The sequence below is a fragment of the Manis javanica genome, chromosome 8, assembly GCF_040802235.1.
Source record: "Manis javanica isolate MJ-LG chromosome 8, MJ_LKY, whole genome shotgun sequence".
In the NCBI taxonomy this organism is placed as follows: Eukaryota; Metazoa; Chordata; class Mammalia; order Pholidota; family Manidae; genus Manis; species Manis javanica.
This window is the reverse complement of record NC_133163.1, coordinates 122,413,463-122,429,892: the sequence shown is the minus strand read 5'-3', so window position 1 is coordinate 122,429,892 and position 16,430 is coordinate 122,413,463. Positions and strand designations below refer to the sequence as shown.

Here is a 16,430-nt window from a genome sequence, read left to right as displayed (position 1 = left end):
GGCCTCCTTGTCTGCCTGGAGCGCACTCCCAGCTACCTATCCAGAGGAGGCAGAAACCTTCGGAGAGATTAAGGTGAAGCTGGAAGGCAAATAAGCGTATCAACACATGGGGACAGGGAAATCACCTTTAGTAAAGTTGGAAATTCTCTAAAAGCTAAGGTGTAGGTAAGACCTGGGCACCCAGAGGGAGAGGCTACTGGCCAAGCCAGCCGCCCCCCAGGGACCATCCACTTCCAATGACAAGTGGTTATTTCTTCAGGGCTTCGTGGTGGGTCACGCATGCATGTTGGAGGAGAGGGGCTGCCTCCTCAGAGCCCCCAGGGCCCTAGGGATGCATGGCGCAGGACTCAGAGGAAGGCTGCCTGTGGACAAATAGTCCTGAAGGCTCCTGTTCACCTCCTGCCTGCTGCCAAGGAGACAAGAAGGTTACTTGGACCTCTTCTTTCTGGGCTCCTGACACCAGGCTTCCACACTCACCTCCCTACACTCACTGCACCACAACCTCCCACGCTCTGGGACCTTCTGTAGTTCCCTTGGCTTGCCCCATCAGGACCACACTGTTCCCAGGCATTGCATGCCTGTCCAGGTGGCTCCAGCCTTATGGCCACCATTGGATTCCTACATGATGCATAAGCCTGTCATCCTTTCCACCTTGTACCTCTCTGCTCTCCTCACCTGAGGGCCATCCCCTCTCCTACTCTGCTTTTAAAGCTCAGCATACTTCAGTCCTCCTCCAGGCCCACCCCAGACCACACTGAATCTTCTAACAAGGACTGTAAGTCCCATTTCTGAGCCCCTTACCACAGCCTACATCTGTAAATGTTTAATTCAGTCAACAAACCCCTACCAAGCAGAAATAGTGACCACCCCCCCACCTTTTCAATTCTCTTTGCCCAGTTTCACAAACTGGTCCCAGCCTTGGCCCTGAATTTTCCACTTTTTTTTCCAAAATATTATGCTTTTTTCATGCTTCCCTGCCTTTCTCATGCTGTTCCCTCTGCATCTATGCCTGCACTTGTCAGTCTGGAAAGCTCCCAGTCACCTTCACCCACATCAAATGTCCCTTCCAGGTTGATTCCCTGATCTCCCAAAGCTTGGTCAAATGTTTTTCCTGTAAATTCTTATAGCCCCTGAGTTATGCGGATGTAGCACTGACCATATACAGTGTGACTATCAGTTACTGATCCAGTTTCTCACACTAGAGAGTGAATTTTGTGAGGGCAGGACCCCAGTGGACCAGTGGCTGAGAAAGTAGTGGGCAGAGCCTATTGGAAAAATGGGTCCTAGCCTGGATGCAGCTGTTTGCCAGCTGGAGGACCAGGCAAGTCCCCACTGGGCTGCAGTGACCCCCTCGCTCAAACTGAATAGCTACGGTCCAGAACCAAGAGATGCCGCACAGGTGAGGGAAGCCCACCTGAAGTGTACGTAACAGAAGAAGCCTACAGCCTGGATGAGGAGGAAGAACAGGAAGATGCCAGGCCGCAGACATGAGGAGGCCCCTGGGGACCGGCCGGGTGGGCGGGGCTCCTTGGCTGCCGATTTCTGGAAAAGGACAGTGTAGGGTTCTGCGTCAGCTTCTTGACCCAAAAGGAGGCAGGGGCCCTAGAGTCTGGGCCATGCGTGTGCTCTGCTTCCCTCTCAGGCTTGGGGCACTCTGGCTCCAGTCCAGCAAACTTGGGGAGGGAGTAGCTTACAAACTGCCTTCTCCCCCCCCCGGCTCCCATGGCTCCATCTGTGGGAACAGCTGGGAGGGCCTGGGGCCTGGGATCATCACGGGGCCAAAGTCTCTAGAGATGAGAAAGAGGGCGGAACACAGACAACAGGGTGGTGGTGGTGAGGACCAGGGAAAGAGCAAGGTAGGGCGAGGGCGCGGGGAGGGCAGGCTTCAAAACTCTGAACGCTCTTGGGCACAGCCCACCCCAGCCCCCCCTCATCGCTGCGGGCACTGGACCAAGTGGTCTTCAGAGTGGCACTCTCCCCAGAGCAGAGAGGGCAGAGAAAAGATGAGCTCTGTGTCCCTGAGAGCAGGTGCGCATGCGCGCGCACACAGACAGACAGACAGACGCAGCCGTGCCTGCCAGGGGTCCTGGGAGGGGAAGTAAAGGCAGAAGGCGCCTGAGGCTGCGAGAGTGCCGGCAGGGCACTGAGCCCGGACCTCAGGGATGGAGCCCCCGGGGGACGCCTGCCTTCCCCCTCACCGCTGGGCCCCGAAGGTCTTTCTGCAGGAGGCTCAGGATCTGGGTCAGCTCTAAGAAATGATGCTTGGTACCCACAGGCAAGTAGAAGACCTGGGCTCTGGAGGCCATGTGGGCAGCTGCATCCCTGGTAGGAGTTGGAAACCAAAGGTGAGTACTCATCACCCCTTCTGGTTGCACCCAAGCCTCCTAACTGTTTCTCATGATCCCTGGAGGCACACCTGGGTGGGGAACAGGCACCATCCATAGAGCCCTTTCTTGGGACTTCTTACCCCAAAACTTCTTCCTGGACCCTCAGCTTTAGCTCAGAGAAATGTCTCCCTAAAGATATCTGCCTCAACCCCAGGTCCCTGGGCTCTGCCCTCCATCCTCAGCTCCCAGGGAATTTAGCCCCTCTCTCTTCCCATCTTTGCACCCCAAAGCATGTAGATGTGAGCAGGGGTGGGCAGGGGACCCAGCATCCAGCTTCCAGCCTGGAGCCTTCCTCCATGGCATCAGTGTGCCCCCCTGCCCCCAGGGCTCTGTGGCTCGCTCCTGAGGCCTGGCCTGGAGTGGGATGCTAGGAGCAGAGAAGTAGGCGAGAGGAAGTCAGGCGCTGCCCCACTCCTCAATTGGGCGAACATGCCCAATTTATTTATGCTTTTTCCAAGAAACCCATCAAAATGGCCCCTCCTTTCAGGAACTGTCACTGAAGGAAGGCTGAGATTTACTAATTCTCCCTGGGATGGGAATGTCTCTCTTCCAGGGAGAGTTGCTTTTAAACTAGGGCTTTCAAAGCTTTAAACTTGATTCAGTTAAATTCAGGTCAGCTCAAGAAACCCAACTCTGCCCCCAGCCCATCCCCATGTGCCAGGTCTTGGGCTTGGGCTGGGAAATGAGGAGGGGACTAAAAGCCTGATGAGCAGCAGAGGGGCAAGTTGGCGAAACAAGACTCCCTTTCCCCCCACCGCAGGACCACCGCCTTGCAGCCTTACCTCATCCCCTGCAGGTCCCGGAGCAGAGTCTGCTGTCCCTGAAGCAAGGCGCTGGCCTGGGCAGAGTCCTGCAGGAGGGCCAGCTTCTTCTCTAGGGCCCAGGGCCAAGCCCCCCTCTTCTCAGAGTCCACCCTCCCCAGGGACACACAGCCCTCTCCCTTCCTGGGCCCTCACTCCGGACACTCTGACTTTATCTGACCCCGTCCATCTGGGCTTCGGGATTCCTCCTCCTCCCAAACACTTCCCTGAGGTGTTTCCATCTCCCCTCCAGCCACTGACAGTGGCCACCTCGGAGCTTTCCCGAAGTCCCTGCCTTCTCCAGAAGGGGTTCTGCTCCTGAAGGAGGCAGAGGACCAGTCCGGTCCTGTGCAGCCTCTTCCCCCGACGGCACGATCCAAGCCTGGGGCCCGTGCCAGTCCGCTCCCAGTGCTTGGGCCCCTGTCTCGACTAATGAACTGGAAAGGTGGCCTGGCCACCACTCTCTCAGGTGGACAGAATCTGGTAGGAGGGGTCCCGGGCCTGGAAGTGGGATCAGAGGCGCCCCGCATGGGAGTGTGGCCCCTCTGCATTTCCCCACTTCACTAGCCCGGCCTCAGCTGCTCTGGCCTGAGGACACAAAGTGAGAACCCCAAGCCCGCAGGCACTGCCGGCCTCTTCTGCTCTCGCATCCTGACTGGGCGCAGCTGTCAGGCCCAGGCTTGACGCCCTGGGGGAGAGGCCGGGAGAGCAGCGGAGACCACAAGGACTCTGGGGCCTCGGGGCGTTAAGCAAGCCAGCCGTATGTGAATCGAATCACATGGGGAGCTATATGCAAATTAGCACTCAGTCTGTCTGTCAGTTGTCCACAGATCCAGATCCGAACACCTGGCATCTCCTTTCCCCAGCCCCAACTGTGGGTTTGCGGGCCCTGGCCTGTGCAGAGCTGCCTTCCTGCGTGCCCCTCACCCGTCAGGTCCACCCCATCCTGCAACCTGCAGCATTACAACCCTGCCCTCCTTTCCCCTCGGTACTTGGGGGAGACCGGCTCCTAAATGCAGTGCTTGATCCCCTTTCTGGACACAGGGAGCCCGCTGGTGCCACTGGACCCACGCCTAGGGAGTCGCCTCTCCAGGCCTGCAGGCTGACGCCTGAGGGCCGCTCACCCAGCCTCCCACAGGCCTGGCCTGGCCTAGGGACCCCAGCTGCTTCTTCCACCGCCTCTCAGTCGGGGCCAGCTGCTCCGAGAGACCCTGAAGAGCCTGTAGGATCCGGCTGTGTCTGCCCAGTGTCGCCTCCAGGTCAAAGGTCCTCTCCCCTGGGGATTGGGACAGAGCTGGGACAGGCAGTCAGCGGGTGGGACCACAGATCTTATATTTTGGGGGCTCTCTGGAGAGGATACCCAGAAAGGTGTGGCTTCTGCCACCAAGACTCTCTCTCGGAAAGATGTGCCTGAGTAGGGACAAGAGGGAACACTTGCCAGGGCCTGCCTACATGTGGCCTCGTAGGCCTACGGCTCGTCATTGGTTCAAAGGGAAGACGATTATGTGACCTTCCAATGGACCCCTACGCCACCCGCCTGCTCCCTGGGTCCCTACCCTCGCTCTGGGTTTCAGAGCTCAGCTTTGGCATCACGTCCTCCTTGGCGCGTAGCGCCAGCCTTGCCCACAGCCCTTCTAGCTGCCTTGCCAGGCGGAGCTGCTCCATCTCCAGGAAGGGCTGGTGGGGAGGCTGGGAGAAGAAGACACTCAGACCTGGAGCCCACGGCGATCTGGGGGTGAGGGGAGCCTTCCCACGGGGCCCCCACGAGCTCGGTCTCCTCCCTGGCCAAACATTCACCCAGCCAGGGAAGGGCCACCCCAGCTGCTTCTCCCACTGCCCAGCTACTCCCTTCACCCCTTCAAGCTCGTCTCTTTCGGCCGCCTTCCCTGCTGCCCTGGCTGGTGGGGACCCCTCCCCTGTGCTCCTAGAGCTCCCAGCCAGCCTGGGAGGTCCCTCAGGACAGGGCCTGGCTCTAGGTCACCTCTGACCCCTGAGCACCGCCCAGCCGATGGCCCCCGGAGCGGAGCTCAGAGAGCAGGTAGCGATGACCGCGGGAACGACAGGTCTGCTAGCACCGTGGCATGAGCGGAAGCATCCGGGGAACGGAGGGTCCCTGGGCTGCCCTCCCTCAGCCCCTCCTGTGAGGCAGGCCCCCAGGCATCACCTGTGGACCCAGCTCACTCAGACTGAAGGTCAGAAAGGACAGGACATCATGGTCATCTGGAAAGGGGGGAGAGAAGGGGAAGTAAGGCCTTTCCCAACCTAGCAGCCCACTTACTAGGTTCAGTCATAGTCCAAGGAGGCAAAGGCATGGGCGACTTCAGACTCTCATCTTGTCTTGCTCACTTGATAGGAAAGGTGTGAGGGTCAGACCAGCCGGTGGGCGGGCTGTGAGGGCCGACTCCCAGGCGCGGCCAGAGGTGGGGGAGCTGGACAGCCCCGGGCTACAGCCCTGGAAGCGGACTGAGTGACACCTCCAGACCCGCAGAGCGTGGCTGCTGCGTGCGGTGGCCACATCCTCAGCATGGCTCTGACCACGCTACGTTCCTCCTCAGAAACCTTCCCTGGCTCCCCAGTGCCCGGAGTCTAAAGACCAAAGTTCTGGCATTCAAGGTCTCCCACTCCCTGGTTGCACCCTGCTTTCTAGTTGTGGGTCCTTCCATGTACTTGGACTCTCCAGCGTGTTACAACCCTTTGTTCCATCCCCTAAATGTCCCTCCCAGACATCCCTCTTCCACTTGCCCTGCAGTTCCCAGCTAGGGGCACTTACAGCTCCATCACTGGAGTAAAAGTTTTTTGTGGTTTATCCTCTTTGAGACTTTCAACAACTCTGCAAGGCAGACATGACTTTCCCCTGATGGTAATGGAGGCCCAGAGAGGGTTAGTGCCTTGTGCACATCAGATGGTGAGGAAGAGGCTAGCCCCACACCTGGGTTCATTAGCAGGTATGTCGGGATGGCTCATTAGGTATACCCCCTGCTCTTATCTGCCCAGAAGGCCTCACCTGCCAGCGTGCTGGTGGCTGCTGAGACCCCGAAGAAACCTCCAGGGGCCAAAAACAGGGGCCCCACATCAACGCAGACCTCTTCTGGGCCATTGGGAATGAGGCCGTTGTTCACAGACACCTGACGGGCAGGGAGCAAGTGAGCCCCTGATAAACCCCTGGCCTAAGAGCTTGGCAGGTAGCCCTGGGCTTGGTGTCAGAGCGGCAGGAGGGTCTCCCTCACCTGGTCTCAGGCTAGCCCTCCCAAGTGTGTGCTCTGGGAGAATTAGGATTCTGTGTAGGAAGGAGGGTCCCGAGTGGGTGGGGCACGCATGTGCCCGAGACCCTGTGGAGCCTGCTGGGGTCATGGGTGCTTACACAGTTCTGCAGCTCTGAGCCCTATAATTTGTACTCCCTCACCAGAGGACCCGAGAAAATAGGAGGGACCACTCACCTGCAGCCTCTGCCCCCAGTAGGTGATCCGCACTCTCAAGGGATGTGGCCGGTTCCGGAAGTCCCGGTGGCAGGAGCCCAGCTCCCGGCTGCCTCCATCCCTGCGGGCGCTTGGACTCCAGCTGGGCCACACAGGACCCAAGGCCTGGCCAGTGGGGGTGGTCCGAGAGACCGTTCTGCCCAGACCTGCGGGGCCACCCCCACCCCCGCTGGGTGACCTGGGGCGGGACATGTCCCTGTTGTCTAGCTTGAGTCTCCCTTGCTGTAGCCGGCTTTATTGGCAGAAGAGAACACAGCAAAGCCAGCTCTGCCTGTCGAGTGCTGGGACTTGGAGTTCACAGGAGAGGCCAAGGGCTTCCCTGGGACTTTTCCCTAAGGGGACAGAGCCTGGGCCAACAGTGGGGTTTCTGCCCTCAATCTCCGGGGCCCGCCGCCTCTTCCCACTAACCCTCCCTTAAATTCCAAGTGGCCCTGAGCCTCTGGGTGGGGCTTCTCTTTCCTCTCCCCTTTGCCAAACTTGGACTGAGTGAGACAGCCTCAGGACAGACGGGAGATGTGTCCTAGTGGCCAAGGACCGTGTGACCAGCCTGCCTCCCTCACAGCACCGGTCCACGGGCTCTGAGGAATTAGAAGAATGCTGAGCCCAAAGGTACTGAGCCTCTTGGGTGCACAGACACAGTGGTCACACTGGGCACCCACTGCTGCCACCTTCAGCCAAGAGGGAGGCAGCACGGAGCAGGGAGAAGCCAGCTCCTGACTGATCCCTGTTTGCTCTCCAAGCTGTGTGACCTCACCTTCCTAAACCCAGGTTTCCCCATCTTTAACGTGAGGGAAATGATGATTGAAGCTATCTCATAACATTGTTATGAGGGCTAACTAAGACAAGGATGTAAAGTGCTTGGCACTGTGCCCGGCACACAGTAAGCTCTGCCCCATAGATGTTAGCAATTATTCTAATTGTTATGAGCTAAGAGATGTTTGCTGAGAGACACTGACGAACTGGCCCAGCTACTGAGGAGGCAGCCAGGCTGTGGAGGCGTGGGGAGCCACATCATCAGGGACAAAGGATGGTGCTGCCAGTCAGGCAGCTGGTGCCAGGGTAAGGGTGCACACCCTGGCAGCTCTGGCCTCCAAGCTTAGCTCTCTGCACACAGCTGTGTGACCTCTGGCGAGTCACTTCTCTCAGCCTCCATATCCTCACCTGTAACTGGGGACTAATAATCCCCACGACTCAAGAGTGTTAGGGATCAGATCAGACGAGAGTAAAAGCTCAGCACAGGCCCCACCCTGCATCATTTCTCTCTCCCTGAGGGCCTGGGGATGTTGGGTTGAGTGAATGGAGGATTCGGGGGGCTGTTCCTAAGAACAGCAAGACAGCTCTGGCCTCAGCTCCACAAGAGGCATGGCTGGGACCAAGAGGGAGGGATTCCCAGGGGGTCAGCCATCGGCTCAGATGAGAGGCCAGCAAGCAGGGCACACTGTGGGAGGCGTGGGCTCCCTGTCCAAGGCTGGGTGGCAGCTCAGGACAGCCTCAGGACATGGGGAGGGGTCCGTTCCGGAAGGCCCTTACCCTAGTTGCTCGTCAGGGGTATGCCCATCACTGGCCAGCACACGGATGGCAGGCCTGCTCTGCATTGAAGGTGGTAAGCAGTCTGAGCCGTGGGCACAGACAGGAGGATGAGGGTGTGGGTGGGAAGGTGGGCCAGAGACCAGCACTTACCCAGCTGTCCTTGGCCGAAGAGTCGAAGAGGATCCCAATGCCGTCCCATGAGGCCAGCCCCCCCAGGACAGAGCCTACGTGGCCCCTGCCCTGGGTGTACCACACGGCCTGCGGGTACCGCCTGTTCAGCTCATGGGCCTCTGCAGGTCACTGGGCCCCAGGCTCGCCCCCTGCGACCCTGACTCACCCCTCCGCTGGACCTTGCTGGGGGCCACTCACCATGCCCTGGGCTCCCTGGCGCCCCGGCCCAGTCACTCTCATCTGCACCTCCACCTCCCAGGCAGAGAAGAGGACAGGAACCGTGCCCCACACGGCGCCGCTCCGGTTCTGCATGGATGGGACCAGCCGCACTTCCTCCGGGCCCAGGATGGCATCTGTGGACCCGTGCAGCTCAGGGCCTGGGCAGTCCCGTTCCCTGCCCCCACCATCATTCTCTCCTACTGGCCTGGGCCAGGCCCTGGGAGGAGGAAGGAGGTGACATCAAGGCCTGCCGTTAGGTAACAGGCCCGCTGGTCGGATGCAGGGATTCGCCGAAGTGGGAACTGGAGCCCAGCACAGCTGGAGGGGCCTCTGCCAGGGGAGGCCAGCGAATCCAGCCCCATGTGGGCACCATGCCTGCGTGCTCCCTTCAGCCTCACCATACGCCTGTGCGCTCTGTGTTTTAAGACCCTATTTAGTAGATGAGGAAACTGAGTCTCAGAGAAGTTAAGGAGCACGTGGATTAGAGCTCAGCTCCATCTGACTCCAAAGTGTGGCGTCATGAGAGAGATTTCCACTGTGAAAGAGTTTGTGTCTGACCCTGTTTCTCAGGTGAGGAAACTGCGGCCCTTGGAGGGAGGTGGACGTGCCTGGGACCCAGAGGGCAGTAGACACTTTGAGAGAGGCAGAAGGGAGAAGTGGGGTGCAGGGCGGCCGGCTGGGGGAGCATGGAGAGATACTCCGGCGGGGCGCACTGAGGGTCACAGCTCTGGTGGGGGACCCACGGAACATTCCGTGGCAAAGAAAGAACAAAGCAAAGGTGGGACCTGGGCCCCAGAACCGTGAGGAAAGGAGCAGGACGGAGCGTGTGTCTGTGAGAGTTATCGGTGAGGGTGTGCTGGGGGACGGGGGAGGCAGCCCTCTTTGGTAGGGGGGAGAAAGGGTGGACAAACTGAGGCAGGTTTGGCAGGAGCCAGGGGAAGGGCGATCATAGGGCTCCTCCCAGCTGGCGCCCCACCCCTCTGGCCTGCCAGCCTGGAATTTGGCCCAGGGCCTAGTCCCTGCCAGGACTTTCCGGAGACTGCTAATCCAGCCTGGTTGCTCAGCAAAGGCCGGGGCTGGGGGCAGGGAGGCCCAGAGGCTGCAAGGCCAGAAGTCCTGGGGCCTTGGAAGCCACCACTGCCTCTGAACTGACTTGTAGGAGGCAAGGATTGCCCCCTGTCTGCTGTCAAGAGACTTCATCCCAGACTGTGGGTTCCCTGAGTCTGACTCAGGCCTGTCTCTAGGCTGGGCACAGAGGGGCATGGGGATGGGAGTCCAGTTAAAGAACGACTGACTGACTGACTGACTGAACGAATAGACAGTAAACATAGTATCACTGGGTGATCTTAGATAATGCGCCTCTGCTCACCACTATGGTCTGTGACACCCCAGACTTGGCAAGGTCCAGAGCAGTGAGGCCTTGAGGCAGGGCCTCACTTGGTGCCGTGAGGAAAAGCCCCCCCTTTTGTTTACTTCCTGTGTCTCTGTGAAGGAGAACTGCACCAAAGACCCTCCTAATAGGGCCTGTCATCTTAAAGGGATACTTGCTCTGGTCTCAGTCAGGAATCATGCCATTTCTCAGACCTCACATCTCATAAACACAACAGATCTGCTTCCTCTGTGTGCTTTGCCTGCTAGGAGGCTCTAAACCAGATCCATGGCCCAACTGTGGAAGGGTAGGCAGATCTTACAGCACACTTTTGCAACAAGCCACATTCCTGGACTAATTTCATGGCCCAGCCTTGAGCTAAGTCTCATTCTTGTCACTCCTAATTTAAGCCCTTTCCTATTGCATAGAAAGAAGAGATAGGAGACAATCTCTTTGTAGACCTGGTTTGGAAGGCCCTAAATGCAGGCCTGTGAGCTGAGATGTTCTCATGCTTCCACCCAAGACACATATAGGGCAAGGCTGGTGCCCTCTGTGGCACAACAGCTGGCCCCCCAGTTCTCATGGGCAACTACAGACCCGACGGCGTGGAGCAGAGTGAGTGGAGTTTAGTGCTAAGTTGTCATGTACCCATGTGTTTGGGTGGGTGGTGTGTGTGTGTGTGTGTGTGTGTGTGTGTGTGTGTGTGTGTCTGTGTCTGTCTGTGTGTGTGTGTGTCTGTGTGTGTGTGTGTGTCTGTGTGTGTGTGTCTGTGTGTGTGTGTGTGTCTGTCTGTGTGTGTGTGTGTCTGTGTGTGTGTGTGTGTGTGTGTCTGTGTCTGTCTCTGTGTGTGTGTGTGTCTGTGTCTGTCTCTGTGTGTGTGTGTGTGTGTCTGTGTCTGTCTGTGTCTGTGTGTCTGTGTCTGTCTGTGTGTGTGTGTGTGTGTGTGTGTGTGTGTTCATTCATGGGTCCCAGAGAAGAGGCAAATGGAGAAGAGAGGAGTCCTAGGGCAGAGAAGAAGTGAGGCGGAGAGGAGAAACTGAGGCTGTGGATAGGAGTTGGGCTGTTGTGGTGGATGGAGCAGGAGACGGGCCTGGGAGGGGTCCCGGGGCCCCTGGCACTGCCTGTCCCAGGCTTGGCCCCATCCTGGCAGAGGCAGGTACTGGCAGACCTACTCCCCACCAGGTCACAGCCACCCAGAGCTGGTCAGCCCCTCTGGCACTCTGAGGAACCATGAGCATGAATGGTCCCCCACAACCCCTCACCTCCGTGTTGGCTCCAGAAGGGTATTCCAGCTCCAGGCAATGCCAGCCTTGGTCCTTTGAAGCTGAGTTTGTACTCAAACCTGCGCTGAGGAGGAAGGCCCCCCTCATGGCTGTGGGGGGCCAGGAGCAGGAGCAGGAGAAGGCGCAGCTGGGGATAAACGCCACTGACCACCCGCATTGTGAAGGGATCTGGTCGGTGCCCCAGGGTGGATCTGTAGCCGGGAGGACAGGGAGGGGCTCCGGGGCCGGGGCCAGGTGGGGAGGAGCCCAGGACTGCCCAGGAGCTGCTTTCTGGCACTGTTCTCTCCCTCCCTCCCCAGCACAGACATCCTGTTCCTTCCAGACCTGACCGCAGGTCCTGCCCCTCCCTCAGCTCCAGCCTGACCCCAGACCCCTGACCCTTTGCCAACCTGAGCTTTGCTCCTGCTCCTGGGCTCAGGCCATCGTGCCATCTCCCCGCAGCTGCATCAGCGATGTGGCAGCAGGGATCACAGGGACAGACCCCAGCCTTCAGTAGACCTGGCCTCTCCTCCCCGCTGGGGACAGGCCTCCACACCTGGCCTCTTTCCCAAAGGTTGATGTCCCGACTCTCTGAAATTATCCACCCCCCCTCACCCCATTTCATTCTGTCCTGCTTTCTCTGCTGTGACGCTCAGCTTTCTCCCCTGTTCCCAAATGCTCATGCTTCCAAGCAGCCTGGTCCCCTCAACAACTAAATTACATGAAGAAAAGGAAGGGCGACTTCAGGGACAGAGCAAATAAATGCAGCGTGTGGACCTTGCTTGGAGCCTAGTTTTAACTAACCAAGTGGGGGAGAAAAAGGAGAAACTGGGGATTTGAACAATGGATATTTGATAGTGAATGATATTGTGATTATGTTTTTTAAAAGTCTTTGTCTTTTGAAGAAATGTACTAACTTTGTGGATGAATAAACATAATGTCTAGGATCTGCTTTCAAATATCCCAGGGGGAATAGTATTGGCCTTGCGCCGATAAATGTTAACGTTGGATGGTTGAGGACATGGGATTCATTATATTTTTCTCTCTACTTTTACATGTTTAATAATATCCACAATAAAAACATTTTTAAAAAGTAAGAAATCCTATAGTTCAAATACTTTCATCCAACTAAGTGTGGATTTTCTGGAGCAGCTCATTTGCTAAGAATTCTGGAAAACTGGAATTCTGGAAGTGTCATTGTACTTTGTAAATTCCCAGGATTTAGTTGCTGAAGCTCTATAAATTAATTAAAATCAAGGCTCTAAATGGAAAATTTTAGGGCATGCTAAAATAAAACCTCATGTCTCAACACCAAGCCTTCAGCCACCTCCATCTGCTCTCCCCTCCCCCTCCCCTTCACTGCCAGGCTGTGGAAGGACGAGCCCCACTGCAGCCCTGCTCACCTGACCATCCGTCCCGTTCCGGTCCCCACAGCCCTGTGAGGTGCTCCGGCACGGCCTGACCGTGACCTCTGTTCTCTGCTCCCCCGTGGACACTTCTTAACCTGGTCTCTGCAACACGAGATGCTGGGGACATCCACCCCCTCATCTCCTCCCCGTGTCCAGGTCCTGAGACCCCCGCCCCACGGCCCGCCTGCCTCTCCCCTGCCCCCGGCTGCCCCATTAGCGCCACTGCTCCCCCTCCCTGGCCCTTCCCGCTGGGGCTCCTGCTCATGTCTCTTCTTACTCTCCATGCTCTCTGGCCGATCTCGCCCAGGCCCACGGCTTCTGTGCCCATGCTGTGCCCATGATCTCTACTTCTCTGGAAGCTGCAGGTCCACATGAATGTCAAACTCTGAGGGGGACATTTCTGCTTGGACGTCACAAAGGCCCCCAGACAACACGTGCAAACTGATCTCTTTTTCACCCCCCAGCCCATCCTCCTCCAGGGCAGGGGTTTCACGGATGGTGCCACCTACCTTATCCAGACACAGACTAGGGTGCCCCCAGATCCCTTCTTCTGCCTCATCCCCCCACCTGCCATCAGAAAGCTCTTCAATTTGCTCTTGCCACTCATACTGCCTTACTGATTCTTTGATCTCTCTGAGCCTCAGTCTCCTTGTCTGTAAAATGGGAGCAGTGAGAAGTCCACCTCCAGGGGTTGTCTGGACGGTCACGTGAGAGAACACGTCAGGTCCCGGCAGTGAGCAATCAGCTTTGTGAGCTGTCAGCTGTGTTCACCGTCCTCTCCACCGCCACCAGCTTCCCCAGCCCAGGCTGTGACCCGGCGGGGAGTAGGTCGCCAGTACCAGCCTCTGCTCAGGATGAGACCAAGCCTGGGACAGGCAGTGCCAGGGGCCCCGGGACCCCTCCCAGGCTTGTCTCCTGCTCCATCCACCACAACAACCCAACCCCTATCCACCAGCCTCAGTCACCAACTTCCTGGCCAACTTCAGCCTCTCCACCATATCCCTGTCTTCCCTCTGGGCTCACTCCCACCCGTGGCCAGAGTGTAGCCAGAATGATATAAACTGCAGATCTGACCGTGTCACTCCTCTGTCCTAAACTGTTCAATTGCTCCTGGTCATCTTTGCATAAAGTCAAGCTCCTCCCGGGGCCTGCAAAGCCAGGTGGGGTCTGGGCCCCATTTTCTCTCCAGCCTTACTTGCTCCCACACCACCCACCTTGGCACCCTAGCCCCGGCTGCACATGAGCACCTCACCAGGCAGTCACACTCACCACCTCTGCCCAGGCAGTGCCTCTCCATTGCCAGGAACACTCTCGCTCGTAGTCCCTGCCTGTCCTCCAAGTGTCTGAGAAGCCGCCTGGCACCTCTTGCCTCCTCCACCTCACTGGCTTGGTGCTGGCAGTGGGTGACACCCACCAGATTTCTGGGCACCCAGCTGAGTGCTGAATGGGACCCCCATCAGTCCATGAGCTCCTTGAGGGGGATAGCGAGGGCCTGCTCATCTGTGATATGCCAGTGGCCAGTGAGGAGTAGAAGAGGGGGAAAGCAAAATGCTATGAACCAGGTGAGAGGGGAGGGAATAAGGGAGTGGGGGGCTTGCGTGCCACCAGGTGGAAAGAATTGGAACATGTGGTTACCTGGCCTGCATTCCCACAGGTCCCCACCAGCTGTACCCTGCCCCTTCACTCCCGCTTGGCACGCCTGGCCCACTTCTCAGGTGCGTTGCCTGCCTGGCCTCTCCTGCAGCCCCACGGCCATGGCACCATGCTGGTTCCTGAGCCCTAGCCGAGTCGCAATCCCCCACCACTGCCTTCAGTGAGGTCGGGTTGGTAGTGTGCTATAGACTGTGCAGAAGAAGTACACCAGCCACATGGGCCAACTAAGTCAGGGCGCCCCCCGGCCCGCCTGGGACCTCACCGTCACGCGCCGAGCAGCGCTCCGCCCCTCTGCCCTCCACCAGGCCGGTCTGCTTCCCTGGTGGCCCGTTCGCCCGCACGCCCTGGAGTCCAGCTACCCCTCCTTGCTCCGAGGAAGGCCCCGCCACGGATCCCTGCCACCCCCTCCCTCCCGCACTTCCCCCCTCCCTCTCAGTATTGGACACGGTCTGAAGCTAAATGTCCTTCCCTTTGGCAGGCAAACCTGCGCAAGCTTCTGCTGCCTGGAAATTCCTCCTCCAACTCTCCGCTTCCCTCTTCATCACAGCTGAATTTCTCAAGATTATCAACTTTCCTGCACTGCTCACACCCTCTTCCAGCCATTGTGTTGTGGAGCCTGCCCCCACCAAATCCAAGTCCTGCTGAAGTCCCCAGGGACCTTGCGGCCGACTCGGTTTCCCCCTCCCGTGTCTTCCGGGAAGCAGGGACCTGCTGGCTCCCCTCCGGGGGTCTCGTCCCTCCGCCTGTGCGACGGGCCACGGTCCTGTCTCCTCCTCTGCACCTAGCCTTCTTCCTGAGCTCTCAGTGTTCAGAGGTCCCCCAAGCGCGGTCTCGGGCCCTCTTCTCTCCTGCTCGTCCTACCAGTGACCCCTCCTCGCCATGACTTCAGGGCCAAGCCACACGCCGACTCCGACCTCCCCCTGCAGCCTCTGGTTAGTTCACACCTGGGCACTTTCAGAGGGGCACCCTTTACATCGGCATGCCCTTCACAGAATTCATGCTGTTCCGCCTGAGTGTCCTGGGGCTCCTGCTTAGCGGGCGGCCCCCGCCCTGGTCCCCATCCTGCTGAGGCTCTGTCCAGTTTCACCGCTTACATCCCCACCATGTTCACACGGGTCGGCTCTCCCCCAGCAGCCAGGGAGCTCTTCACACACCGCCTGCCTGCTCCCCGGGGCTCTCAGCGTGACAGCGGCCCAGTCCTCGCCCGGCCTTACCTCTCCAGCTCTCGCACCTCTCAGCTTCGGGCTGCCGGGGCACCTTCACAGGTCTCCTGAGATCCTGGAACAAGTTGCCCCCCCTCCAGGCCTGGCAGTGCTTCTTGGATTGCTGCGACTCCCCAACCCTCACCTGCTGTTCATCCTTCTGATCCCAGCGCACATGCTGCCTCTTCCAGGAAACCCTCCCGAGACACAGGGAAGATCTGACACCATTATGCGTGTTTCGCGGCACACCTGTTTCTAATTGCCTGATTGTCTTCCCGATTGTGGGCTCCACAGGGTCTGTGTTGCTCACTGCTGAATCCTAGTCCTACATATAGCAGGTATTCACATGTTTGTTGTTGAATGGCTTCATTTTTAGAAAAATGAGTTTGGCAGTGTAGACAGGATGGCTTGTGGGGAGTGTGGAGGTGGCTGCTCTGGCCAGGGGGAGAATGGCGGCCGGACCACACTGGCGGAGAAGCCGACACGGTTGCTGTGACAGGAAGGGCCAGAGGCACCATCAGATGCGCGGACTCCCCAGCCGCCCATTTCAGTGAGTGCCGCCCCCCACTCCACCCCACACAGAGGTCACGCACTGACCACTGCCACTAAGGAACCCGAGGAAGGAAAACCCACGGCTGGTCCTCATCCTCCGTTTGTGCCACGCAAGAGCAGGGGGGGAAGGTCCCTCACCTCTGCATCCTTGGGTACAGGGCGGGCTCATGCTGGGGCAGGGCTGCACGGCGCTGCCACCCCTTAGGTGAGCTGGGGGCCGCCATCGGCTCAGGGCCTCCCTGCTCCTTGCCCGCCAGGGCCAGCATCCTCTCTGAAGTAGATGTTAATCTCATCTGCCAGGGGAACCCCACCTCCAGGTGGCCGGGCCTGGCTTCCTCCCCCCTACTAAGTCCTGGCCCTTCTTGTGCTGCTGGCTCGAACAGGCAGGAGAGACAGCCGG

The 16,430-nt window shown here is 58.5% G+C and overlaps 1 protein-coding gene across 11 annotated transcripts; it reads right to left on the bottom strand.

Annotated features, from left to right (window-relative positions):
• Window positions 1-111: 111 nt before the first annotated feature.
• Window positions 112-12,212, bottom strand: LMAN1L (lectin, mannose binding 1 like). 11 transcript variants are annotated; one of them, XM_037010146.2, is made up of 13 exons: window positions 11,215-12,212; window positions 8,563-8,717; window positions 8,344-8,451; window positions 8,194-8,252; window positions 6,625-6,745; window positions 6,192-6,312; window positions 5,352-5,407; window positions 4,744-4,876; window positions 4,312-4,481; window positions 3,170-3,255; window positions 2,199-2,322; window positions 1,415-1,542; window positions 112-406 (listed from the first exon to the last, which is right to left on the bottom strand). In XM_037010146.2, exons 1-13 carry the CDS (start codon window positions 11,837-11,839, stop codon window positions 274-276), a joined length of 2,019 nt encoding a protein of 672 aa, XP_036866041.2. In that variant the 5' UTR covers window positions 11,840-12,212; the 3' UTR covers window positions 112-273. The 11 variants fall into 11 exon arrangements, with proteins under 11 accessions (XP_036866041.2, XP_036866042.2, XP_036866043.2 ...); XM_037010147.2 differs by having other exon boundaries at window positions 112-403; window positions 11,215-12,208; XM_037010148.2 differs by having other exon boundaries at window positions 3,170-3,237; window positions 11,215-12,194.
• Window positions 12,213-16,430: the final 4,218 nt, after the last annotated feature.